The 26708-nt window shown below is 43.2% G+C and overlaps 1 protein-coding gene across 3 annotated transcripts in view; it reads right to left on the bottom strand.

Moving 5' to 3' along the window:
• MYB (MYB proto-oncogene, transcription factor) overlaps positions 1–26422 on the bottom strand; it is a 28383-nt gene extending 1961 nt beyond the window's left edge. The window contains exons 1-15 of one of the 3 annotated variants that reach the window (XM_027898961.1): positions 26267–26341; positions 22444–22561; positions 20744–20815; positions 20050–20142; positions 19438–19658; positions 17669–17906; positions 16795–16875; positions 16291–16395; positions 14702–14959; positions 13342–13497; positions 11596–11738; positions 10776–10890; positions 10564–10689; positions 9776–9886; positions 9030–9137 (exon numbers count right to left, since the gene is read on the bottom strand). In XM_027898961.1, the coding sequence (XP_027754762.1) occupies positions 9030–9137; positions 9776–9886; positions 10564–10689; positions 10776–10890; positions 11596–11738; positions 13342–13497; positions 14702–14959; positions 16291–16395; positions 16795–16875; positions 17669–17906; positions 19438–19658; positions 20050–20142; positions 20744–20815; positions 22444–22561; positions 26267–26289 (1968 nt within the window). In that variant the 5' untranslated portion in view covers positions 26290–26341. Of the gene's footprint in view, positions 1–9029; positions 9138–9775; positions 9887–10563; positions 10690–10775; positions 10891–11595; positions 11739–13341; positions 13498–14701; positions 14960–16290; positions 16396–16794; positions 16876–17668; positions 17907–19437; positions 19659–20049; positions 20143–20743; positions 20816–22443; positions 22562–26266 lie in introns of all 3 variants that reach the window. The other 2 variants (XM_027898963.1, XM_027898964.1) reach the window with 2 other exon arrangements.
• Between the last annotated feature and the right edge of the window lie 286 nt (positions 26423–26708).

Below are 26708 nucleotides of genomic sequence, written 5' to 3'. Positions count from 1 at the left end.
TGAAAATTCCCGTGCTCAAGGCTGCTTTCACCTGTGCACAGCGATTAGCACATGCCCACTAGCTCCGCTCCTCCAGCAAAGGAGAAGGGGAGGGGGGCTCGACTCTCAGCAGAAACAGCATTTTAATTATCATGTAAGCCATTTCGCTTCTTGTGGTATTTATGGAGGTTACAGACACCATTTAGTATAATGTTAAAGTGAGATAAACATATCTGCAGAGGGCTGTGCGCACTGTATTTATTTACTCACTACACATGTGAGACGTTTCTCATTGCCTTGAGCTACAAACAGTAATGAAATTTCAAAGCTCTTGGAATTTACCAGTATACACACACTTATTTTTTTTTTCTATTGAACTCTTTCACTTACCCATTGTGTCTGCTTTTCCACATTGAGATATTCCCTAAGCCCTGAATAACAACTCTATTATCACATAGAGTTTGCTGTATGAGTACTCTGCATGCCAGAAATGCACACAATTGTGCTTAACAGAAGGCTGCCAGCCCACAAGGGGTCCTGGTACTGCTGAATAGAAGGATCCTTAAATTATTTTCTGGCCTAAATGTTTAGAGAATGCTCTCCTGACTGTGAACACTGTTATCTGAGACATACAGATAGCAAAAGGCTGGGCAACATACGAAATATAGATACTTTCACATAACATGCCCTAGTCAGGGCACTGGTACAAACACAGGGACCGAGGTTCACTGCCTTGGAGGGCTTACAGTCTGAAGAGGGACCAAACCAGTGAATAGTGAAGCAGAATGGCCAAGATGAGGGAAAGCACGTTAGTCCTCTGTAAACTTCTGCTGGGCTTCCCTAGAGATGGCTTTCTCTTCTCTGTAGAGAAGTACCAAATATCATCTCTGCTCCTGATGCCATTTTGCAAGCAAAACTCCTGCTGAGCTTCTGTGGGAGTTCCCTATCTGAAGGAGAACCAGGTCAGACCTCAAATCATTAAGTTTCTGCAGCTTTTTATGGGAAAGCTGCATCTGCAAGGTGAACAAACATGCCACACACCTCTTTTCTAGAGCAGTTCAACGCAGGCTGGCTGTATACCCTGTGCTGTGGCTCAGACTAAGGCACATGCCACAGCCAGACAGCAGGTGTGACATACTTTCTGCATGCCGCAGACATGCATGCAACACGCCACAGCTTCTTTTATGTTTTGGTAAACAGCTTCCAGGGTAACTTTTTCAAAGGCACCTACATAAGCTGGGAACCAACAAGCTCCTATTGATCCTCAGTGGGACTCAGGCACCTGTGAATATTTTCCCCTACTCTTTTAGAGGTATTTGTATCAGGGACCAAATCAATGCCTGGTACGATGCCACTGGTGTTACTTAGAAGTTGAATTTGATCTGTACACCTCAAAAACAGTTGGTAGTTCCAGAATATCCGTCATTTTTACACGAATACGTGTCTGACAGGTACTTCCCTATGATCCCCCCAAAGCTTCAATACACTGGTCCAGAAATGAGAGATCAGCAGTCTCTTAAATAACTGAAAAATTGTAAGGAAAAGTCCATTTGTCACTGTACGTCAATTTTTAAAAAATAGAAGTAACTTCAGGCAAGGAGTGTCCCTATTTCCTAAATTAGGCTTAATCATTAATATCTACACTGGTTCTTTGTATTAGCAGCCATGTGCCTGGTAGAAAAAAAAATAATAAATCTGTATCCTGGTATCTCCAACATCTCAGCAGGCTGCTACATGTCACTCATTCCACTGAGAGCCTGGTCTTCATTTAACCTGATGTCATTGTGGCAGAAGCTGCTCAGGCAGGCAGTAACCCTCTGCCCTCCCACCGGGCTCGGCCACCGTGGGGAGCACTCAGAGGTAGTTACAGCAAGCAACAGGAGGACCAGCTCAACCCCACACTTGAGCCTGCTTCAAATGACTTCAGTTTTGCTGTAGGGATAGCATGGGAGAATATCCTCACACAGTTTTGACCCATGTATTAATTTTCTCAGAAATGCATTACACTAATTTTTTCCTCCTGTGACAAACTTATAAGAAGAGACTAACTTTGCATCTCAGTGAGAGCTTTGCTCTAGTGAAGAAAGCAGAATATGACCAAGAGTAATGTCTTCTGATGTAGCATATTTACTAAGACAGTTTTCAGTTCTACCCTGGGGAAGTCAGAGAACATTTACAGTGGGTATTTTTAATAAACATTTTCTGTCTAAAGTCTTGACTCTTGGCAGCCAACACAAACCAAAGCACAATGCCTTTGCCTTGCAAGCCCTGCAGTGCAGTGCCAGAGGCACGTGTGAAAGTCATCCTGACGCAAGAAGATTTCCTTCCCTCCTTGGCAGGGAATGCTGGATCCCACAACCCAGGCAGAGCACCTTGATGGGCCTGGTCACACACAGCTACGGGATCTCTTAGTAAAAAGGATAAAAAGGGATACCACAAGGACTCCTTCCATGCCAGGTTCGCAGCAAGTACTGACAGGGCTGATACAAGACAGTAGCAGTGCCTCAGAGAAAGCAGTGCTCCTCAAATGCATCACAAGAGACCCAGGGAGAAAGCAAGAGGCACATAGGAAAACAGCACAGAAACCCCTGTCAGAACACTCTTTTTGCAGAAAGCTCATTGCATCCTCCTGATCATGTTTAAAGTTTCAATTCTGCAAATCAGTGCATGGAAACACAAGAGCTTTGTAACCAGAAGTCAAAAGGCCTGATCCAAAACCCACCAGAACTGATGGACATGTGTTCATTGATTCAGTGGATTCACTCTACCTAAATTCAGTCATTTAAGAGTGAGGTGTTTGTTTTGGCACCTAAATTCCCAGACACTGGGGAGTGAAAGAGATTTCCACAGTAAATTCTTCCCATATACATAATTTTTAAATTGCCTCCAAGAGTAGCAGACTAGGTATAGTTTTGCTGTCAATTAGAAGAGTTTAAGCCTTTTCAGCCAGTACTTCCAGCTGTATTTTTCTCTTCTACACACAGCCATTTCTCCCCTTAAGTTAAATCAGGGAGTGGGGGGAAGAAAAAGGTATACAACTAAAAATTTCCACAGGATAAAATTACAGACCCATAGCACAATTCCAGCTACATAATTCTCCCTACCCCTTTTTTTTTTTCCCCTCTTTTTTTTTTTTTTCTTACTTCAATAATACTGCCAGCATATCCTTCTCCTGGCAGTAAAACTACCTTACTTATCCTGTAATATGCCTTCAACTGCCCTCAGGCAGACGTGAACTGTAAACAAACCGTCAAAGTTGTAACTGGGACATCCAGTTAAAGCACTTTAAATAAAAACTTGGACCACCTAAAGAAAACAAGACTGGAGTAAAAGAAGAAAAGATTGTGAAAAGGTGCTTTTCTAACAGAACTTGTCCTACTGCACTCGTAGCTGGGATCGCCTTTTCACATGCTGTCTCTAGAGCTTAAGAAAGCTCCTGTGTTACAACACCTTGTGTGTTAGGAACTGATGCCAAAACCAAACATCGCTGCAGTCCTGCAGTACTGAGCTCCAAAACTGATGAAAGTGCAGCAAAAATCCTTGGGCAAAGAACTGTGTTGGGAAACAGATTTTAAATCTCCACTTTGCTGGCAAGTATCTTCAGTAACTCCAGCAAAGTTAGTGGTTTTACACACATTCCCATTAATTTAGCCAAGCTGTGCTGGCATTTATAAAAACAACAACAACAACAATAACAACAGCAACAACAACAGATAGCTAAGATTTTTAAAATATTTAGAGGGCTCAAACTATTTGAAGGTCTCTTATCATGTTTTCCTGCTGCAAAAAGCTGGATTTCTTGCCATTTTTCCCTCAGATTGCATGGTATGGATAGTTTGCAGAACATACCACTGCCTGAAAAGAGTGCTTGGAACAGAAATGTAACACTCCTTCCAAAACAGTAAAACAGTGTCCTAAAAAAACCAATTTCTTAGCAGACTGCAATGAATATCATGTAGAATAACATGGCTTTCTGTTCTGTAAGGATGCAGTACCAAGAGCAGCCGTTTTACTTATCAATACCAGACAGTAAAGACTAATGAAAAACTCAAGTGATCATAAATGAATTCTACTTCATATGCCAAGACAGACCATTTCTGCTTGTGTTGCTAGTTCTCCCCTCGAGCATGGGACAGACTTCTCCTAAACTCTGGGGCTTTCCCAGTTGCTCAGAAATACAGCTTGCTAAATGTGACAGAAGAAGATGGTTCAACTTTACAGCTTTTATAAGCATGATACCAGAGCTAGAAAAAGCTATTTGACGGCACTGTTAAGAGCTTAACCCTGAAGCCCTTGCTCAGACAAAATTCCTGCTCAAGATGTGTGAACTTTCCAAGTAAGATTAATGGACGGGATATGGAAGTGGTCTAAGCATCTGCAGCTCACACTAGGATATTCAGTCCCTTTCCAATTTTGTCCTTAAATAATTTTTTTTTCCACAGATCAGAATACATTGCTGCAAATGGGTAATAGTTAAGTTGTCACTTTTGGTCTTTCTAAAAGTTCACCACCAGCTTAGGACAGCTCTATCTGATCTGTTTGCAATGCAAATTCTGCTGCCCTGGATGGAAAACATGCAATGACTGATCTGTAACTTCGAAGCTGCTCTTGCTCCCTCCCCTGTGCCAAGCACAGCTCTTTCCTGTACACATCAGTCACTGGTGAGAGAAGGGGCAACACAAGTGAGGGAAACCCATGGGACTACCTTCCCTTGCTGCGCAAATCTCAAACACAGCATGCTTCCCCCTCTCCCTTGATTAAACAAAGAAGAGTACTAGATTTCAGGGTCTTCCTGCCCCAGAAAAGCCATGGAGGAAAACAAGAGAAAGCCTGCTGTGGCAGGAGATGATGCTGCCTTCCTGGACATTTTATCTTACAACCAGCTGCAAATGAAATAACATTTCACTTTTTAAACTGAGAAAATTAAGCTTCATGACAGCTTACACTCTTGAAAAAAGGTTAACCAAGTAACTGTTTTAAAATCCTTTAAACTTACTCTTTAAAGAAAATGGTTACATAAACCGCTGAAAGTCAGGAAATTCGAGCTGAAACGTGTCAGTCTGTGGTTAAAAAATGGAAAGTGACAGGAGCTAGGGGTTGAAGAACGTTCTCTTTAGCTTGCAGGGCTTCTACCTTGTGTTGTTTCCTTTGTTACTGGGGGAAGAAGATATCAAAGCAGCGCTATTTTCTTAAAAGGTTCCATTTCATGGTGTCTTTTGATAGCCTGCAGGGTTAGGTGGAAGGTCTGTGATTTAGCCTACTTTTCTATCTGTTACAATGTCTGTGTTAGGATAATTTGTATTATGTACCGCTACTGTTACAGAACATAATGTGAAATAAAATCTAACTTTTACACAGGAAGGGCCAGAAACAGAGGTTTTTTATGTAACCTCTTACAAGGCACTATTCGAGCACATGCTCGGTGTTGGAGTAGGTTATCCCAAAATCTTAATCCTTGGAAAAGTTGCTCATAAGGCCAGAACCTCCCTGCCACATAAGTGACAAAAATATAGGATGCAAAAATACAGGTTTTAACTAACTCCACCAATATAAAGCAGAAGTATTTGGGATCTGTGCAATGGACTGTTAAGTCCATCCCAAGGAAACATGTGGGTTTGGGTGAGACACCGCCTGTTCCTGCTGGCAAGATAATATTTGATGTACAACCATGAGATTTGTTGAGTAGGACAAAAAAACTGGCTGAACCTTCACACCTTACCAGAAAGATCTTACACACAACTACCTTTACATCCAATGTCGGAGAGAGACTTAACCAGAGGACTGAATGGGAATCAAGCCCAAACTCTTCTTGGGTCTAAGAGGTCTTCTCCTCCCATTGCTCTAGTACAACATTGACACCACCATACTCCCAGTGCTGTTGTATGCAGCTACCTGACCTCACATGCCAAATTGTGCAACATGCTGTTCCTCCTAAGTGATCATGAATCATCTTGTGCTATCTGATGCGGTCATCAGCTATTATTTACTACATTGCATATGATCAGTTGTGTATCCAAAATGCAGGAAAAAATATCCTTGGAGATTTGTTTGAACATTTGTTACTCTTGCCTTCTTTGGAATTTAACAGCAAAACAATAAGTAATCAAGCATTTTGATTGGTTTATTGCTAGCCAAATATCTTTTTGTAAATGAAGAGCAAATTACGAAAGCAATGAAAAATACTGTGACCTGGTAAATATACTGCCTCCCTCTCATACAAGTTCAAATTTAAAAGAAAAGGGAGTTTTGAAACCCAAGCATATTAGAAAAATAAGTTCTGTGCTCTCTTTCTTTCTTTCTTCCCTCTTCACACACAGATCCCAAGGTGCAGAGAGTGCTATAATTCTTACTTGGACTGAAGACAATGAGTTTGCCTAAGAACAGTTGGATCAGGTCCAAAATATTAACAGCAGCAATGTCAACATACACAGACAAAATTAAGTTTCACCCAGAGGAGTTTCCTCGTGTTTCAAGTCAATTTGCATGGAATCAATGGATTTAGACCAGTGTTCACGTGTGTCCATGCATGTGCTCATGTATGAGGCAATATACTAAATTAGAAACTGGGAAGTGTAGAAAGAGTAAAACAAAACATGCTAAAAACTGATTACGTACAAAATGCAACTGATCAACATGCATAAACAATAACCTTCTCCATCGCTTTGCACCCTTTAGACATGCTATGTCCTCATCATACAAGTCCATTTGTGCTGGGGTGGAAGAGGAGAAGCATTAGGGACAGAGCAGCAGCAGTTTTTGGTGTGAAAAAGAGCTAGGCCACACGTCTTTACTGAGCCTCACGGGGCCAAATTTTTCCCCTCTGAAATGAAGTCAAGCAGTCTTACCATTACTTTTGATCATGATACCAAATCCAAGTCAGAGAGCGCAGCCATTGGCAGACAATACTGCATTATTATAAAAAGCCTGTATTTCGTTCTGAAAAAGCTGTCTCTGCCACCATCGCAGACACCCCTAGCCTTCATCTAAGATTATATTTCAGCTGAAAAGTTTAATGTTTCATCAGCAGAGAGAACAATTTTACCTTCATATTAGTACAACAAGAAACTGCATACTAAGTATTAATTTGGGGTCTTTTTACAACTACTTTTTCTTTCAGTTCAACACGCTTTAAACTCTGGGATGAGTTGGGAAGTCCTATTTAACTCAGTTCCAACTTAAGAAAAAGTCCTCTTTATCCAAACAATGAGAATACCTGACTTTTAACATGCTTTTCCTGAGAAAGGACTGAAGAATTGAATCCAGAATGATCCACAAATTGACTTGTGTAAACTTCCTGAACAAAATCAGCATGAGTGAGGACAGAAGGTTAAACAAGCCCTTTCATTTACAGCAGCTTATAAAGAAATTATTTTTAGATAGCAGGAAATATAACACTGTTACACCAAAGATCAAAGGATCCTATTTTACAGGCACCTCAGATGCTTCTTTTTTATTACAGCCAGAGTGCAGGCAACTACCACTAACAGGACAACACACAGAATATGCTGTTTAGCTACCTGAAAATGTTGCCCTAAACCTATGGAGTAGCCTGGAGTTTGGCTAGGGTCACAGGTCACAGTTGGCATGCTGGCAAGGCAGCAGAGCTGAGACAGATGTCCAGGAACTTCAGCAACTCCCTGCAAAGCTGGAGACCTCTGTTCCTTTGCCATGATGTGTCTAAATTCAGTCCCTATATACCTGCCCTAGACCAAGGGCAATGGATCTTCAAACCCTTCTCTCAGCCATCTACCACAGTGTAGTTAAAAAAATAGAGTTCATGAGAAAAGAGAAGATAAGCAATAGAGTATGAGTCTTTGGCCCCTACAGACACCCCTGTGCCGAGGGGAGACGTAGTCCCTGCTCTCCAAAGCTGTTTTTCATCAAATAAACCTGCAGCGCACAATACAAGCCTACTGCATGGCAAACCGTGCCAAACGGAGACGTGTAAAATTTTATTATCTCCCTTTTTAATGCCTGGGTAGAAATGTTTAATCAAAATCAGCCTTTGTTCATTCCTTCCTACTGTAAGTAAACCTTAATGTAAATTCTGGAAAGACGGAGGAAAGAAAGGATTATCATGTGGACTATCTGTCTGAAAGTCATGAACTACCGAGTTACAATTTCCTTTCTGACAGTGACTCACCCTGGGGAATGACACGCTTTCCTTTAATTCTCCCGCATGGAGAAGGGCTACAAAAATCACATTCATCTACCTCAAAAATAGGGGTTGTGGTGGAAGGATAATTAATCACTATCTACATTCTGTTTCATTTTCTGAATGACTTGTTGTGGGGCCCATCTAAAGTCCACAAGAGCTGACAAACCGGCTACTAATGACTTTGGTGGACTTTAGATTAGGTCTTATGTAACAGCTCTGTTCTAAAATGTAGCAAATGTAGACGTTTGTTAAGACTTGGAAAAAACATAGATAAGTAAAACTCAGCCTCACATCTGTCTTACATTACAACAATCACACATTTAATAAATTTCAGAGGTGCCCATATGTACAGCTGGCCATAAGGGTTAAAGGCTCTTTCAGACTGCCAGTTACAAATGCATTTCTGGACCAGCCTCAGCCAACACTCAGGGAAAGGTCACCCTGGTGCTGGCCTGGATGGGCAACACTGGCCACACCTGTGTCAGGCAGTGCTGGAGTCTTCTCCTCTCACACCTAGGCCAGTGACAAGTTCTGGCCACCACCAAACCAATCAACTCCCCTGCTCTCCAAAACAGCAGTGCTGCCTACAAGAAGTCCATAGAAAAAAGCCTCTGGCCCACATTAATTCTCAGTCCTACCAATTTAACGTTGCATCCCGCTGAGTTACAACACCCCACACATGGCGCTATGCCCCATTTAGCTTCCTGGCACAGCTGAAGCAACTGTGTCCTCACGTTCCACAGGTAAAGTGATATCCTCAGCCACATTCACCTGAACATCTCATTCTTCCATCCTCAAAACTTAAAATCAGTCTCTGAGAAAACAATATATATATGTGTATATATATATATATATTTATATGCAAAGGATATTTTTATCAAACAATAGTTACCTGCAGAGGACTAGCTAGTGGCCTGTTTCTAGGTGCTGCAACTGTTTTGTGAAAACTACCATCCTCTTCAGACACAGGCATCTTTAAAATGGAGCTGGTAAGAAGATTCTGAACAGGAAAAGAAAAAACAAACAAACAAACAAAAATGGTTTTCAGCAACTAACAGGAACAACCTGAATTCAGATGTGTTAAAAGCAAGCTCAGCCAGTCTGCAGAAGTTGTCACACTGGGTAGTCACAGATGGGGAGCAGATCTCAGCCTGGGGTCCCTGGGACTTGGCTTTGCAGGAGCATTGCCATGTCCAAAGCTTTTCCATCCAGCGAAACTTCCAAATGCAAGAATAACAGTAACACTGGATAGTCCCAGGAGTCCTGGCAAAGCAGAGGAAACCACTCTCATGCAAGGTCTCCTTTGCACAAACCAAGAGAGACTCGCTCTTTCTTTTACCAGTTTTTAACTGCACAATCTGGACATTTCTATACAAATGCAGGTGTCCTCCTAGAGCAGGCTCTTCCCGAAGTCTGTGGGCTGCAAAATGACTGCAACTTCTGATACCTTCTATAGGCAGTACAGTGATCTAATCAAGAGTGGGAGTTCACCTTTTATGTTTAGTGCAGGAAAATGATACAGAAATAATGAATAATGCCTGATTGCGAAGAAGGTCAGACAAAATATTTTCTCTCTTGCATATAAGAACTGAACAGGGATGTAGAACAAAAAAATTATTTGATGGTGTGAAAACTTACTGGCACATCTTCCATAGTAGACCCAGGTGTAAAGAGCTGAGTGTTCAGGTTTTCTCCTTCCCAGTGATTTGAGCAAAAAAAATTTCCAGCTTTATCTGTTGGAGACTCCACCTGAAAGCAAGAAAGGCATAATAACAACCAGTACCTAAGTGACCAGGAGATTTCTGTCAGTTGCTTAATAAATTGAATAAATATTCTTCACAGCTGTGTCTAATGCCTGTTTACAGTAACATCTTTTATAACACCCTTGCTCTTTGCAGAAGAAAAAAATTAGAGGTCCTCAAAAAAATCCCCATCTAAAAAAACTTTGAATACTTGCACTCAGTGCTCTGTCAGTATTCAGGAGTTTAATCCCCTAGAAAGGATTGAGAATATATGTATTTTTAGAACTTCAGTGACAAAGTAATATAATTCAATGTCCTCAAATGTTCAGGTTTCTAAGTCACTCCGTGGAGCTTGGTCCCCATGGGGTTCTTCTATATTTTTCACCAATATTTGAAAGATTCGATCCAAATTCCTATCTAATTTTTCTTTTCTTTTTAAGTTTCAAACGAAAACTGCATTAGAACAGCCCAAGCAAACCCCTGCTGAAAACAGCAGAAAGACTTCTATGGAAATCAATGGGAGATGAATTAGGCGTGCCTAGTATACTATATGGAACCGACACTAAGATCTCGGGGCTCACATGAAAGAAAAACAGAGCACAGCTATTTAACAGAAAAGGTATTCGTGTAAGTTTCTCAGAAAGAGTTCTGAATTAAATTGCCTCAGGTAAGTTTGAGATTTACCTCTTGTTTGATTTTCTTCAGCAAAGGGGGTCCACTTTCATGTAGCCCAGCCACCATTGCAGATTCCTCCGACTCCTGCTTGATAACATCCTGCAGATCTTCTACAAGATGAGTCGGAGTTTGAGGCTGAAAGGAAGAAACGTTATATCCAAGTCCCAGAACATCCCTCTGCGCTAATATCAAAGCAACTTTTATCATTGTTTCCTGCTTACCAGCATCTTCAAAGGACCGTATTTGATTTCCTGAGCTGCAAGTGCGTTTTTGAATGGAGTGGGTGTTCTTGGAGAGCTTTCTAATATCGACCTCTTGATTGCTGGAGTTCTGAAACTTTGAAAAGAGGGAGAGGAACTTTAAAGGAAGATGCTTGGAAATACTACCTCTTTATAGAAATATGTGCATACAGGCAGTGGCTGTTGTAAGACTTGGGGAAATATTTCCCTGCAAGCCTATAATCCATTTCGCTTTTCTGGCAGAACATTTATTTTACTCTGATAAGGTGTAATGGCTTTATTTTAAAAACTGGTCAGCCTATATGCATGACTGTACTGTATAAATAACCTACCACCACAGTCATGAAGCGGAAGTTTTACTCCAAACTAAGAAAAATCTGAATCTGTTAGCAAACAACTCTGGGAGAAGCATAGAATCATAGAATGGCTTAGGTTGGAAGGGACCTTCAATATCATAGAATCATAGAATCAACCAGGTTGGAAAAGACCTCTGAGATCATCAAGTCCAACCCTTACCATCTAGTTTTAAACTCCCTGCCACAGGCAGTGACACCTTCCCCTAGATCAGGTTGTCCTGGGCTTCATCCACCCTGGCCTAGGACACATCCAGGGATGAGGCAGCCACAGCTTCTCTGGGCAACCTGTTTCACTGCCTCACCACTCTCTCAGCAAAGAATTTTTTCCCTGTATCTGGTCTAAACCTGCCCTCTTTCAGACTGAAGCAAACACTGACCCAGCACTTTGGTTGTATGCAAACCTGAAGAAATGAACCCTCATGAGTCCAACACGACAACAGACTTACACATGGTTTTCCTTCTGAGCTTTGAAAGTTTGCTCCCTGTGGAACGGGGCGGTACCTGCCGTCTTATGGCCACATACTGGTGTGGAAGTGAGTGCAGGGTTGTCCAGGTTCAAGTTTTCATGATTGGATGAGGTGTTTAAGAACTGCAGGTTGGGAAAGAAAAAATTAACAGGAATATCCAGATTACACAGTTGACTTGTTAAGATGACACCGTTGAACAAAAGAAAAAGAAATTCTTTTCTTCTGATTGACATGAGTCACTGTCCTGGCCCTTTGATGCGAGGAGGTGTATCTGGGATACCTGACTACACTGTGACAAAATACTCAACAGTTTGGCTGGAGCACTTAGGAAGCCAAACCACGCAATTCTAGCGAGGAAAGTTCTAAAGAAAATGACACTCGGTTCCAATGAGAAACACTTTCTACCACTCTAAGAGACAAATCTTAAAAGCTTGATTTGGATTTTCTCCAAATAAATTTTAATTAAGAGCAGTGTGCCCAAGTAAGAACTGGGTGAAAATGAGTAAAGGGATGTTTCAGAAACAAACCCAGGGTTTATTCCACAGGGTTAAATTCCACAAAGATTTACATGGGGAATCTAGGGGCTTTTAAAGCAGTAAATGAAGTGTTTATGACAGGAAAATAAATTTCCTATCATCTCTCTCAAAACAAAATGTTTTGTTTTCACAGCATAAAATAAGAACTGCCACCTGTGATGGGTGAGTGGAGTGTTTTGGAATAGAAACAGCTAACTGAAAACGAGGCAGCAGTATTTGTTTGGATAAAATTGCCCTTGCATGTTTCTACCTAGTAACCTAAAATATTGTTTCTATTTCTAGCATCTACAAATCTGTGAGCATAGTGATATCCTCTACTCTAATAAGAATTCAATGTATTACCTTCTAGACTCAACTTGCCACTTTATAAAAATGTGGTGTCTAAGAAAATCCTTCTTTCACTGGATAAATGACATGGGATTATAATACCTAGCAGGTAACAGGAAATAAGTGGGAGATCATTACATTAAATCTTTTGCTATCCTTTATGAAATAGTGTTTCTTTGACTTCAAAGACTAAAGCAAAACCAAGGCAAAACAACACAAACAGACAAACAAAAAATCCAAAACACTTTTAAATAGTGCTACAGCTGTGAAACAAAGCAACCATTATCAGGAATTTGGAAATGCATGCCAAGCCATTTTAACAGGCCATTTTCCTCCTCATTCCTATTCCACTCCAACCCACATGGCCTGGGCTGAGGACGGCAAGTGTGATTTGAATTTTCTGGTTGTTGTCCGTTTGTCTCACAACCTGAATGCTATTTAAATGCAGTTTGGGGTTTTCAAGGTCAATGAATCATACTGTAAGTGGACAGAGATGGAAAGTATTACAAATGATCAGAAATGTTAAACTCTAGTAGTTAGAGTTAGCAGCAAGAGCAAAGCAAGGCATCTCATTCCCCTAAAGAAATGATCCAAAAAGGAAAAAAAAAAAACACAAAAAACCAAGCCCCACAGATGAATTTAGAAGAGAAAGAGAAAGAAAAGAAGAGAATCAACAGTTAGCTTGCTGATTAACTAAACTCAGTGGTGAAGACTAAGAGCAGTGAGAAGATTCAAACACGGAGTGAAAATCAACAAGCACAACGGTAATTAGTCATTTGTTCCAAAGGATTAGTTTCTAAATTGTTAAGACTGGGGTGACTTTTGAGAATTTAGTAACATCTGTGCAGAAGTCTTGATCTACCTGCGAGGGAGAGAAGGGCAGGCTTTTGACAGGGGAGCGCTTAGGAGGAGTTGAGCTGCTGACGTCAGCTAGGACCAAGGTGCTACCGTGGCCACTGGCTAAGGGGCTGGAGTGCCCTCTCCTTTTGCGAAGAAGGACCCACGGAGCCGCACTGCCCTGTGAGGCAGATAAGGTCTTTGGTGAGCTGAGAGAGCCCTGACTTGACATGACTAGACATGCCTCAAATTTGACATGGCTCAAATTTGTGATGGGGTATTCTTGAGGTCTACAAGAACTGGCCTCTCTTTGCTGAAGCTGTGCAACTTTGCCTGAGGGAGCTCTGATAGCTAAAGTTTCTGTGTCTTCAAAGAATTCAAAACTGCTGAGATCACCCCATGATGAAGGATTCTGAAACAACGTGGGAGGCACGGAGGTATAAGACAGTGTATAGTGCCACCTCATGAAAATACAGCGCTAGGATATGCCTGTAACCAATAACAAGTAGTTCCCAGTTCAATTCAGCCTGACCCTGTTTATGTGAGTAGAAGACTGTGTTTTCAATACATACCTTGATCACATCAAACTGTCTAACATTCTAATAGTGTTGCTGGCAACTGAGTCTCTAAAGAATGAGTCACATTATGTCCTCATTATCTATTTGCCCAGTGTTTTCTGCTTGGTATGAAGATGGTGCCTTTCGCTAGCAAAACGTGCTCTAAACAAAAACTCCTAACCTGCAAGCCTGCTCTGGATGTGCTGAAAGGGACACGATGCCACATGAAGCAGACACCTCTGCTGCTGAAGGATGTTGCCACCAACAAACATATTTCAATGTGCTACTTCAGTACGTGTATCACCCCAGAGAAACAACAAGAAAAGGCCCATGTCAATGTCAGTCAGATACTTGGCATTTCAATATGTGTTTACAGTCCTTCACATATGCCAGGTCAAGATCCTTAAACTTTGAGAACCAGCTACTGAAGCTAACAGCCACACATAAACCTACGGCATGTATCACTTCAAATATAAATAAGTATCATTTCCTCGTTTAAAATCTTTCACAGTGTCTCTGATTTTATTTTAAGGAGACCTAATGTTGAGAGATCGTTTCAAGCTCCTACTGTACAGCTTGCCAAAAGTCATGTTCCCACACCAAGGTGTAGCAGGAAAGGGAGACACCCACAAAAAGCATACGCATCCATGCTCGAGGGCTTCATTTACGAGCAGCTATATTTTGTTATGTCAGGAGATAAGCTTCAGATCCTGGAGCAACTAGAAATTACTCGAAAAAAAACAACAAACACATTTAGGACAGTCCCAGCTCCTCTCCCCTTACTCTTTGACCATGCACAAATCCACCTGAGGTGGCAAGTCTACTTACGGAGTCTAATAAGTGGAGTGTTTCTGCAAATTCTAAGAGATTCTTAACATTATCCAGGATGTTGCTCTGGTGAACAATCATGCACCGTGCAGGGGATGCACTTTCCTCAGGTAAGCAACCGTGATCCACCGGTGGAGATGGAGTACAGTGGTGATGTTCCCCCAAACAGGAAACAGGTGCACTGTCACCACTGGTCCTGCTACTGTCAGCAATTGTGGTGCTGTGCCAGCCTGTGTAGTTTGATGTGTGGTTCTGTGTCTAGAGGAAGAAGGAAAAAAAAAAAAAAGAAAAGGGAGGGGGGAAAGGCAGAAGGAACTTAGCGATGAAATTGCACAAGGTGTCAGATGCCACTGGAAGAAAGATAACAGTTGCATCATCATCTAAAAGCTTATGCCTATGAAACATTTGTCAAGATGTTTCCTTTCATCAGTGCAAGACCTTGCTTTAAGTAATATTAGCATTGTATTTGTTATCCCAAAGTTACCTTGTAATTCAATTCCAGGATTATAGGCATATATCATTACTAATACATTATCAATTCAATCTGTGTTCCACCAAGAGCTCAAAAAATGTCTGCAAGTCGTTTTCTGTCAGGAGCAAGAAACAGTAGGATTTCCCTACTGAGTGTTCAGCACTGTAGAAGGCTAAAGGGTTTAAGAGTTAGAGTTGCTTTTGTCTGCTTATCTCCTTGTCTTCTGCTATCCCTGTCTAATGCTACAGCTTACACCAATGCAATGAAGAGGCTGTCAAATCAATGTGGTTAGGAAAGCAGAAGAGCAAACTAACAGAAGTTTCTTTCCAGTGTGATCATGCAACAGAAGAAATTGCAAAACATTAACTAAAGTTAAAAAGTGGCCAAACTAACGTATCATGCATGCAGCTGTTTTACTATTAATTTCAATATTACCCAAAAAAAAGGAAAAAAAAAGGAAAAAAAAAAAAGAATCTGCTGGCTATCACCTATCTTCAAGAACGATTTTGGGATTCTTGGCTTTGGTGATGGTGTTAAGTAATGACGTAAGGGTTTTCACACATTAACATCCAATGGCATATACAACGAAGAGTGAGAATTCAGTAATAGCCAGCACTTGCTCCACACATGCAGTTATGAAGAATCTAACATTATTTGGAGTAAAACAAACTGTCAAACATGCACCAAGTCCGAAGCTTACAAAGTGTAAAAAACACAGCTGAAGGAAAGAATACAACAGAGAAGAAAAATCTAATGCACAGGCACTACATTTTCATCACATGAACCATTGCACACTTTTGGAAATGCAGACCTCATTGATCAAAGATCTGTAGGATTTTTGATTTTTGTACAATCGTTATGCTTCCAATACTACATCATGTTACAGACCCCAGTCCTGCTCCCACTTTACAAAGTAAAATACCTGCAAATTGTTTGTTTTTAATAGAAGAATTTATGAAGCAAACGTAGATTATATGTGTGCTATGTTTCATTGTTTCAAAACAGAAATATAGAGCCTTGATTAGTACTGAAGGCAGAAGGGGAGTAAAAAGTTAAAAAGACAAGCACTGGGGTAAGGCTGCTATCCCTCCATCCAAGCACACGGTGACAATCTTACTGGTAATGCCTGCTGCCCTTTCAGTTCATTCTCAGTCGACATTAGTAGCAACTCTAATTCCTTTATTCGTTTTTCTTTCTCAGGGTCTTCATCATTATAGTGTCTCTGAAATTAAGAGTTAAGGGAAAAGAAAAGATAAAGGTCTGATAGGATGTAGCAACTGCAATGCTTATGGCTTGCCGACCTGTGGTTATAACAGCCAAATTAGATTCAAAGATGAAAAAGCATCAATTGTGCTTTCCACTACCAAAGTCCCTGCTGAATTTCAGTATAGACATTTGAAATGGAGAAAGTGAAAGCTATCACACCAGATGTCAACTACCGTGTTTTAAATCCACTTCAGAAGGAGCAATTATTTGCCATGTTAGACCTCCCCCACCTTCCCCATTTTCTCTTTTCACCGCACTTAATACATTAGAATGCTTCCTTAATATACGATATCTGCATTTACATTTATCAAATATTGAAGAAATTAACTCTTGAAATGAGGCTTAAGTTATCTACCTGGATAGCTGCAGCAGCTGGCTGAGGAACATTGACAATATTTACATGCAGTGCTACTGGATATGGGATCTGACCAGGAACCTAGGCCAAAAAGCAAAAGACACTAAAAGTTAATACTTCTATCCTATTATCTGCTTGCACTGTGAATTTGTGTTAAACATACTTTGGTTTTAGGTACTTAATATTTACAATCTATGGAGATGAAATAGCAAAAAACCTAACAATGTTTACAAGAAAAGTAAACAGTTTTTCAGGAATATGAGAGTAAGCATTACAGAGGAAGAAAGAAAATTCATATATGAAATATTTACCCTTCCTGAATGAGAAAAGATGAATAATTTATAGACGCATTTGTACGGATTTTCTAAACTGAAGTGAAAAAAGCAAAAGATGCAATTTATTATCATCTAAAACTACAATGCAAATGTCTGAAGCAGGAGCCCGTTTCATTATTAATCATTAATTGAAAAGGAATCTGATTAAAAACAATACTTGTTTACTTGGTTCCAACAGGCAACCCACAAACAGAATATTACTGAAGGGAACGTGGGAGACTTCGACATACAGCACAGAGCTAGCCAGATTCAACTGATTTTCAAGAAATTTAATATTCACCACACTAAGAAATATGTTAACTTCTTATAAGGCATTAAAATCACTGTACCCAATTCCAATTCCTGAATCCCATCCATTTGAAATGTACATATTTTCATCACTGACTGAAGTAAAAGTCAAAGAAGTTCTCATCTGACATCAACCACATAAAAGACTGGGAGAACAGCTTTCATGATCCTCAAAACCAGGTACAGCTAAATTGCACCCACCTATTCAACAAAGCAAAACAACCACCCCCAGCACATCTTCTGGCACTCACGTTTTGTGGCTCAGAGATGTGGTAGTAGGGGTAGTCACTGCTCAGCGGGGGCTGACCAGCTACTGGCAGCTGGGCAGATGGCGATGGGTTGTGAGCAAAGGCCATCAAGTGGTTGCTCTTCTGAAAGCCAGCAGCTGCTGAGGAGTGACAGGCTTTGGAGGACTCCTGCAGGTAGCCCTCCTGCTCAACCTTTCGGCGCATGGTGGAATTCCAGTGGTTCTTGATAGCATTATCAGTTCTGCAACAGAAATACATACATTTGAGGAGCTTCAAAAATGAGCATTTCCTATTCAGACAGGTCAATAGGCAGGGAACTGCTGTTGGTATTTCTATTTAAACCCTGAGCTCTTCTCTGACCTTCCTCCTTTCCCCCCCATTACAAATTCTACTCTCAACTTCTTGGGAAAGAGGCTCAGTGCAAAAGTTAGTGGAAAAATAAATATGGGCTAAGGTTTTTTATGTACTTTTTAAAAGCAATCTCTATGCCTTACATCCTCAAACTGTAAGAAATTCAGCTTCACCTCATTCCCATGAGATGAGGTGAAGCAAATGCTAACATTCCTTTGAGGCTAACCTAAAGGATGCCAACATCATCCTTCTAGGTGTTAATATTTCAGTGGAGTCTTATGGTATCTCACTGCTGGAAAGAAAGGCTGTGGAGAACAGCTGTGAAAAGACAAACTTTCAAGCAACTTTTCAGAAGGCAACCTAGACAATGACAATACCATGCTGTACATAAAAATTCGGTAAACAAAGATGTTGGGATTTTTCTTAGATGCAGAAAAACCGAGACTCAAATTCTCACATACATGAGTCAGAAAAAGCAAACTTACCAAGCCTGTGAGATTTTAAGAGTATGCTTAGAAACAGCTCCTCTATTTGAAAAACATCACCACCACACAGTATCATTGAAAGCAGTATCTGTGATGTGTGGAAGCTACAAAAATATTTCAAAGGGCTAATTTCTTTCTTGTTTTCTTCTAGAAGGTGAAAGTAGCCTAGCTAATGCCCACTTAAAAGGCTATCATGACTTTAGGCATTAGATTTAGATCTTGAAGATGTTTTACCAAATAGCAGGAATAAAAGTAAGAAGGGAAACCTCTTTCTTGCTTACATTAGGTACATTATTTCCTCACCTACATTTTGAGTCACTTTTAATCACAATGAATAAGACACTGAATCTTTGAAATTAAATGCAAGCTGTGCCTAAGCTTTCAACAAGACAAATATTTCCAGGACCAGTGTTTGTGGAAGTCAGTTTCTCCTGTTTCATACATCAGTTTTTAACAGGTTGAAATCATCTGGATGATTCAGGAGCAATTACAAAAGTTGAAGCAGCCTTCTCTTAAATCATTTTCAATATAGAGACTGGATTTCATGTTGAAGGCATACCCTTCACTGAACATAAATTATGTTCCCCTTGCAGAGCCTGATCCTTTAAATCTGAACCTTTAAATTTTGAGTCATCACAGGCAGAAATAAGACTGCATGGACATTTAGGAAGCTGTTATGGTCTTGCTCTAGTTACAGGGTCTTTTTACCTATGACAAACATTAAAAGAATGTAAAAATAGCATACTGTTCCATGTACTGACCAAACAGCGCAGTTCCCCACTGAGAAAAATGCACATCAGTGTCACTGGCTTCCCAGGTTTTGATTCCAAAATCTTTCGATTTACAAAGTGCAGCCTGAGGAGACCGAAACAGACTGCTCAGACCTGCAGCTTTTTCCTTTTTTCCTATTTAAGAGCTAGAGGTATATGTCATTACCGTCCAGGCAGCAACTTTGCAATCTCTGCCCATCTGTTTCCCAGCCTCTTGTGTGCCTGGTAAATAATTCTATCTTCCTCTTCTGTCCAGGAGGTTTTCTTCACTTCTGGGTTCAAATGGTTGTGCCACCTCTCCCTGCACTGTTTTCCAATCCTTCCCTTCAAATGCTTAGCAATGACAGACCAGCGCTTTGGACCGTATTTCTGCACGAGCTCTATAACCTTCAAAGAAGGACATAAAAACTGCCTGTATTTAATGATGCATAATTATCAATGAACTTTTTTCTGTGGTGGAGCAGTATTTTCAACAACATTTCTCAAAATTGCCACAGCAAAACTAACAGACAATTAAGGCTCCCCACTTCCCATTCCTACTTTTACCCAAAAGGAAAAAATCTGGTAATAGTTAAGGCATTTCTAGACTGCAATTCTACAATACAGTGCTGTAAAGCAACATTAATTTATTTGCATAGCAAACTTAGAAAGAACTGCACAAATACAGTCTGCCTCTGGCCACAGTAGCATTGAGACCACCAAAGTTTCCAGGAGTTTTGCCCCAAATAATAAAATCTGCTAGTAAGGCATTAATCAGACAGAAAGGAAAACTGATTACCCTTTGATCCTCTTCTTTAGTCCATGGACCTTTAATAAGTTCTGGGTTTAGTACCTTCTGCCATCGGTGCTGGCACTGCACATCCGTCCGATTCTAGTGAAAAGTAAAATACACAAAGTGGATAATTCTTTAGACAAGATGAATGTAGAGTGAGAACGCTCTTATTCAGGTACACTTGTTCCCAACACATTTCACTGCTAACTATGACTACCAAAAAACATGGAGTGATACAGTAAGTCTGAGAAAAAGGTGCTCAACTATCAGTTTGCTCACTGAATAGATGGACTTCCATTGCTTCTGCAGTGAGGACTGTATCACCCAAACTACACAAACTTAATCTTCCTCATCTGCACAATAGCTGGCATGCTTTCCTATACAATTTCAGCAACAGCCAAAGTGTTCACAAAGCAGTGATCTTCAAAACCATACTTACAATTCACCAAAGCAATTTTTTTTTCATTGTGCTGAGACATTTTGTTTCAGTGTCACATTGAGAATCTACTGTGCAAGACCCCACCACCCTCCATTTCTGCTTGTTCAATTTTTTTCCAACCCTTTCTGAGAAGTGAAAAGAAAAAAAAAATCTCCTGCAAAAATGTAACTATAAAGCAACCACTCCCCTTCCCCTCTATGAGGGAAACATCTGATAAAGAGTTGTCACTAGGCCTGGAAGCAGAAACCCATATCCACTTACAGGAAGGAAATTAGCAATGACTTTCCAGTCTTCTGTGCCATTCTGCTCCACAAGCTTCTTCAGTTTCTCATCCTGAATCATTAAAAGACCAGACATAATTAATACTGCCATCTCTTATAATGCAAAAGAAATAATTTATTGTTTTAATTTGTCTTTCTAGCTTTTTGTGCATCTACTTCTACTTCCTCAGTGTACCAGAGGGTGGTCTGGTGTTCGAATTGAATACTTTCAATTGCCTAAAACAGGAGATTTTTCTACTCCAGTGGATTTTGGAAGGTTCTTCACTGTGCTGCAGGAGAAAGACTGACTTCTGTACGGTTCTTTGAGTTACATTATACATTCCCATTTTACCGCTCAAAGCACTGTAACTGTTACTCTTGGTTTGGACTTAGAACAGGGTATGGATGTTCAGATGTCAGGCATCAGAATAACAATGCAATTCAGTAACACTCAGGCACCCAGATACCTGCGTACATCCAAAAATCATAGCCTTAACCTTCATGTCTTGCAAGTAATGGGAGTCCCCGTAATTTGCTCATGACCTATCCATGTACAATGAATGCACGGTAAAACTAATGGCTTCTTTAAGCTCCCATTCTCTGTGAGGGAGTTTTGCACACTTGCAATAGCAAGAAATTTGGCCCAGTATTTTTAATGATAAGGCCAGAAAGGTAGACCCTAAAGACAAAATAAACCAATCTCATGTACTGGGAAAGATTGAGACAGCGTAAAACAAATGAGAAATGCCCCAAGAGATAAGAGGAGGAAAATAACGCTCTCCTTCCCCAGTTAGCACTTCCCAGTATGCTCACAGTTCACGTGACAGGACAATGGCCATTCCTTCCTCCAGGGCCATATTACAACCATGTCCACCTTTGTAAGAGCAGATTATGGTTTTTAAAAAAAGAAAGTCAAAAAAAAAGCCTTGCAAGAGGTGACCAGCCACTATTTATATACCAATATACACTGTTAGAGAGGAAAAGTCAAAACATAACTCAAGAACTGCATTAATGTATTTCACAATAAACTCGAACCAGTTAAATAAATGGCCAAAGGATACCCATCTGGCAAAGGAGTCTGATACCACAATTTTCCCAGACAATCAGCTCAAGGGTATCATGACTAAAACATATTCTGACCTTCAAAAGCAAAACACATCTTGAATGCTCAATTTGGATACTGCTGGATTTCCTTCCAGCTTTTAAATTATTTCCACTTGGAATCATAATGGTGCAATTAAAGTGCAAATTTTAAATGGCAGAGAAGGACTGCAGTAGTTTCTGCCACAGTTGTTTGCTGCTGTGGGACACTGAACTCACGTCAGTTCTCTCATAGCAACCATCTTCAAACAAAAAGAGCCATGTAGTAACAATCAAGTACTGCTACAGGTGACTCTGAACCTGTTTCTACGAGAAGGATTACACAGAGACCCACATATCACAAACCTGTAACACAGAGCTTGTAAGAATATAAAAATTGTATTTATACATTTTATTTAAAATGTAAGAACAATTCTCTAAGTTAAATAAAGGACTACATGTAGCTAATGGGTCAAAAAAGCTGTCCTCATTGATACACATGGGATCGTCACTGAAGTTAGTTTGCAGATAAGCATGAAGAACACGAAGCAACTCGGAGAGGAATGTCATCCATGCTCTCTATCTTTTTTAGGTGCATGAGAAGAATGAACTTGGATTTACCTCTTCCCGGGTCCACCTGGTTTTTCCTAAGTGACGTTTTCCAGTCTTAGGGAGCAGGCCATCATAATCGTGATCATACATTTCAACATCTTCATCATCATCATCACTACTATATATACTGCAGAAAGTAACACAGGGAGACAGAGTGGAACATGAGGATTTGAGCTGCTTAATTACAAAGCACAAAAAAAACCCCAGTACAATCCTTACAAAGGTTACACAGATAAAAGTTTTAAAACTCGCACAACAAGATTTTGTTCTGCATTCTGTTGTTCTAGTATTCTGAACTGGTTCTGCTGTTTTTGGTATCCACAGATACAGCAAAGGGCTGGCAACCTTCGTATTACTCTGCATGTTTAGACCTGCTCTTAATGTTAGATCAGTGGTGAATTACACATTTGGCAAACTTTCAACCAATGAAGGTTTCAAATTAAAGCACAATGTTTGGGACAATAAAGAGAACTAGAGGCTATGTCCAGTACAGAAGCACGTGTTTAAGATCTTTAATTCATGCTATACGTTCTGAAAAATATTAGTAGTTTTGTATGTTTTATACAGCAGATATTTATACTGTTCCATAATAAAACAGACTGTGTACAAATACAAAAAGTTAAACAATAATAACCTTGTTTGAGAAAAGGGTATGCAAAGGCAAAAGTTTTTACGATTAGGTAAAGACAGAAAGTGGCAGCATTAACATGCAATAAGCTCTCATATAAAATGTGCCTTCCATTTGTAGGTCTGGACAGATGAGGACTGAGCACAAGTATGTTTAATATCTTGCAATCAACGAATGATTGGACCCTTTCATACCCTCCATTTCTCTAACTTAATACTTTATTACCTCTATTCTATTCCTAAATCCCTCACACTGTTTTTGAAATACTCTGCTTCTAACCTAATTCATGACTAAGGGATTTCCCCAGAGGCTATCTATGGGTAAAAAGGACTCCATTACTCTTTTCACAAATGGCACTTGCTCTACCTAGCTAAATAAAACTAAAAGAGAATGTTTTGCAACAGGAGGTGCCTTTCTGGTGGACAGTATTTTATTTTTAACTTTTAAGGTATAAGCAGCAGTTCTGATACTTCAACTAAGAGATGTTAGCCACGAGTGCTAGAAAGGAGTCAATGTCATGCTGCGAGACTAAAATCTGTGATATATCTGATGGTATGGCATGCTGTGGTATGTTCAGGTATGAGTAAGACATTAAAAGAAAGTTATTTTGTAATAAAATTACCAGGCATTCTTTATGCTGCTAACCTGTTTTCAGGAGATTACTTTAAATTAAGTTGCAGTGAAGCACAGAGACTGTTAGTCAAGATGCAAACAATCCCAAAACACAAGCTGTTGAACATACATTCTTTTAAAATGCTGGGCTAATCACACCGTACATCTTCCACCCTGTTTTCTGGCCTGTGGCATGTGCCATGAAAACTATGCTACGTGTAAGAAGTTTTCCACAGCCTGCCGTGATGCGCATGGCTTTCCCCTAGTCTCTGCCAGCTGGCCCCTGACTCACTCACCCAGCCCATCGCCGGCACTCTCAACTCGCCCCCACCACGCTGTAGTCCTGCAGCCCCACGGCTCGCTCCCTGTTCCCCAGCCCACGCAACCACTTGGGGTAAGCCCTGACTGAAGCTCCCACTCCGCACGCACCCCTCGTTGGCAGCTGGAGCCTCTCGTGCTTGAGCAAAGCTCCCACGCTCCAGCTGCCACCAGTGCAGGCTCCGTCCCCAGCCGCCGCTCAAACTGCATTCGCTTTTCTCAATGACACACAGAGACAGCTGCGCCACTGCCCATATGCCAAAGGAAGTTTTGTGGCTCAATTTCCAAGTATCATTTTGAAAATGAGTTTCGTAGACAGCAACCACCAGGTACGCATCCACTGGCGGCGCTTCCTGCGCGGCGGGGCCGTGCGGGCAGCACAGGGAAGCGCCGCTCTGCAGCGGGAGCACAGCATCAGCGGCGAACATGTTAAAGGACTTCAGTGCGGGGTCAGTACTGTAACAGATTTATTTAAATAACCGGGGCCTCGCTGGCACCGCAGAACCGAGCAAACCCCACTGTACTACCTGTGTTCTCCAGCAGAAGAAATGAGCCCTTTTTCGGGACTTCGGGACGCTCGGTAGCTTCTTCAGCCAACCGGTCCCTCAACAGTGCTCTAAAACTTTATTTTGCACCTCTGGTCGCAGGCCCGAAGCCTCCACCCGGGCGGCGAGGCACGGATGGCAGGGCACGGCATGGCATGACACGGCGCTCCGCCCGGCCGGGACAGCGCATTGGATCCCCCCGCCCGCCCCAGCAGCGCTGCGCTGTTCGCCCGGGCAACGGGCTTGTGCAACGGAGAAAAGAATGGGGAATAAAAAAGGAGGGGGGGGGAAAGAAAGAAAGAAAGAAAACAGGACGTGTAAAGGAAATGACCGCCGCTGCTACCGCGATTGAAGAAATGCGGGCACCAGCCCCGCGGGGCAGAGCCCGCGCCCGCTCCCGCCGGGGCGGCCCCCTGGGCGCCGCGCCGGCGGATCAGGCGGACACCGCGCAGCCCCTGCCTTCCAGCCCGGGGCGGCGGAGCGCCGTGTCCCTGCGGGAGGCGCCCGCGAGGCAGCGGTGGCTGTCCCAGTCTCTTTCGGGAGAGATGGGCTGGGTGATTCACCGCCAGCCCCAGCGACAACCCCGCTTTGACACTGGAAGTACAGCCCGGCGCTCGCCCAGCGGCTTGCCGCCTCCTCCCGTACCGCAAGCCCCTCTTCCTTAAAAAGAGCCCCCCTAAGCCCTCCGGTCCTGCCGGACGGGGCCGGCGGCCGGGCAGTGACAGGCAGGGCTGCGACCTTCTCCCCTGACACAGTCAGCCAAAGGGGAGGGGAAGAGGAGAGGATGCCGGGCTGCAAAGAGAAAGAGAAAAATGCCTCCACGTGTCCGACCCGCCGTGCCCGGCTAATTAGACAACAACCCCGCTCTGTGCGCCCGCCCGGCAGCGGCGGCACGGACGCGGCCACGCGACGCTGCCGCCCCGTCCCGTCCCGTCCAGTCCGCCGCCCCCGGGGCGCCGCCGCCCCCGGCCCCTGGCGCGGCACGGATCGCTCTCGCCCGGGTGCGCGGCAGAAGGACGGGCAAGGGTGACAGCTCCGGCCGAGCGCTTCATCGGACCCGCAGACCCCCGCAGCTGCCCGCCCGCGCTGCCAGGCTCCGGCATGTGCCGAGCGGCGTGTGCCGGTGAAAAGCTAAGCCGCGCGGGGTGTAACTAGTCCCGCTGGAGACAGCCGCTCTCTCAAGGGCGAAAGAGCTGCCACTGCACGAATAAATGAAAAAAAAAACAAAACAAAACAAAACAGTCGAGGGAGCGAGCCCAATGCCCACACCCGCCGCCCACCTGCTGTGCCACCCCGCCGGGAATGAATGAATGAATGAATGGGACGGGACGCGCTACCTGCCGCCGCCAAACCCGCCAGACATTGTCCTGACCCGCAGCTGCGGGGCGCTCAGCTCCGTCGGACGCCGCTCTGGCCCCGGCGGGCAGCGAGCCCCGGTCCCCCCCGGCCCCCGCCAGGCGCGGAGCCCGAGCGCCCCGTCATCGGCAGCTCTGCGGCGTGTCCCGCCAAGCCGCCGCTTCCTCGGCGTCTCCGGAGGAGAGGGGGGGCTTTGGGGCCGGAGGCGGAGTAGACCAGGTGCACGGAGCACGAGGGGCTGCCCCGTCCGCCGGGCAAGCCCGTCTGCCGCTGCTGCCTTCCCCCTCTCCCGTCCCGCGCCCCGTCTGACAGGCGCGGAGCGGAGCGGAGCGGAGCGGGGCCGGCCGTCCCCCGCCCGCGGACAGCGGGTTACCTGTGCCGGGGTCTCCGGGACATCCTCGCACCGGCCGCTGGGGGAGGAGAACGGGGGAGCCCGCGCCCGCCGCCGCGCCCTGCTGCCGGGCTGCGCCTGGGCGCTCCGCCGCCGCGCACGGGAGTGCCGAGGAGCCGCGGGAGGAGGAGGAGGAAACAGGTTGAGATTAAAGAGTAAACTCTGTAAACAGAGATGCCATCAAACAAAGAGCCCTTGGACACTCCCCCTCCCGCCAAATCTGGCGCCCCTGCAGTGCGCAGGCGCCTGGCGGGCCCCGTGCCGCCGCGGCGGGCGCGGGGCGGGCGCACCGGGACCGCGCGCCCGACGGGGCCCTCGCGCCCCGCCCCTCCCGCGCTCCAGTGGCGGGACCGCCTCGCGCCGCCGCTCCCGCCGCTCGCGCGCCGCGGCCCCTCGACGGTGCCTCCGCGGCCCCCCTGCGCCC

This window comes from Empidonax traillii, unplaced genomic scaffold (assembly GCF_003031625.1).
Source record: "Empidonax traillii isolate 1590-97213 ecotype Southwest subspecies unplaced genomic scaffold, ASM303162v1 scaffold631:size1259156, whole genome shotgun sequence".
Classification (NCBI taxonomy): Eukaryota; Metazoa; Chordata; class Aves; order Passeriformes; family Tyrannidae; genus Empidonax; species Empidonax traillii.
The sequence above is the reverse complement of the archived record's forward strand: the minus strand, read 5'-3'. Positions and strand labels throughout refer to the sequence as shown.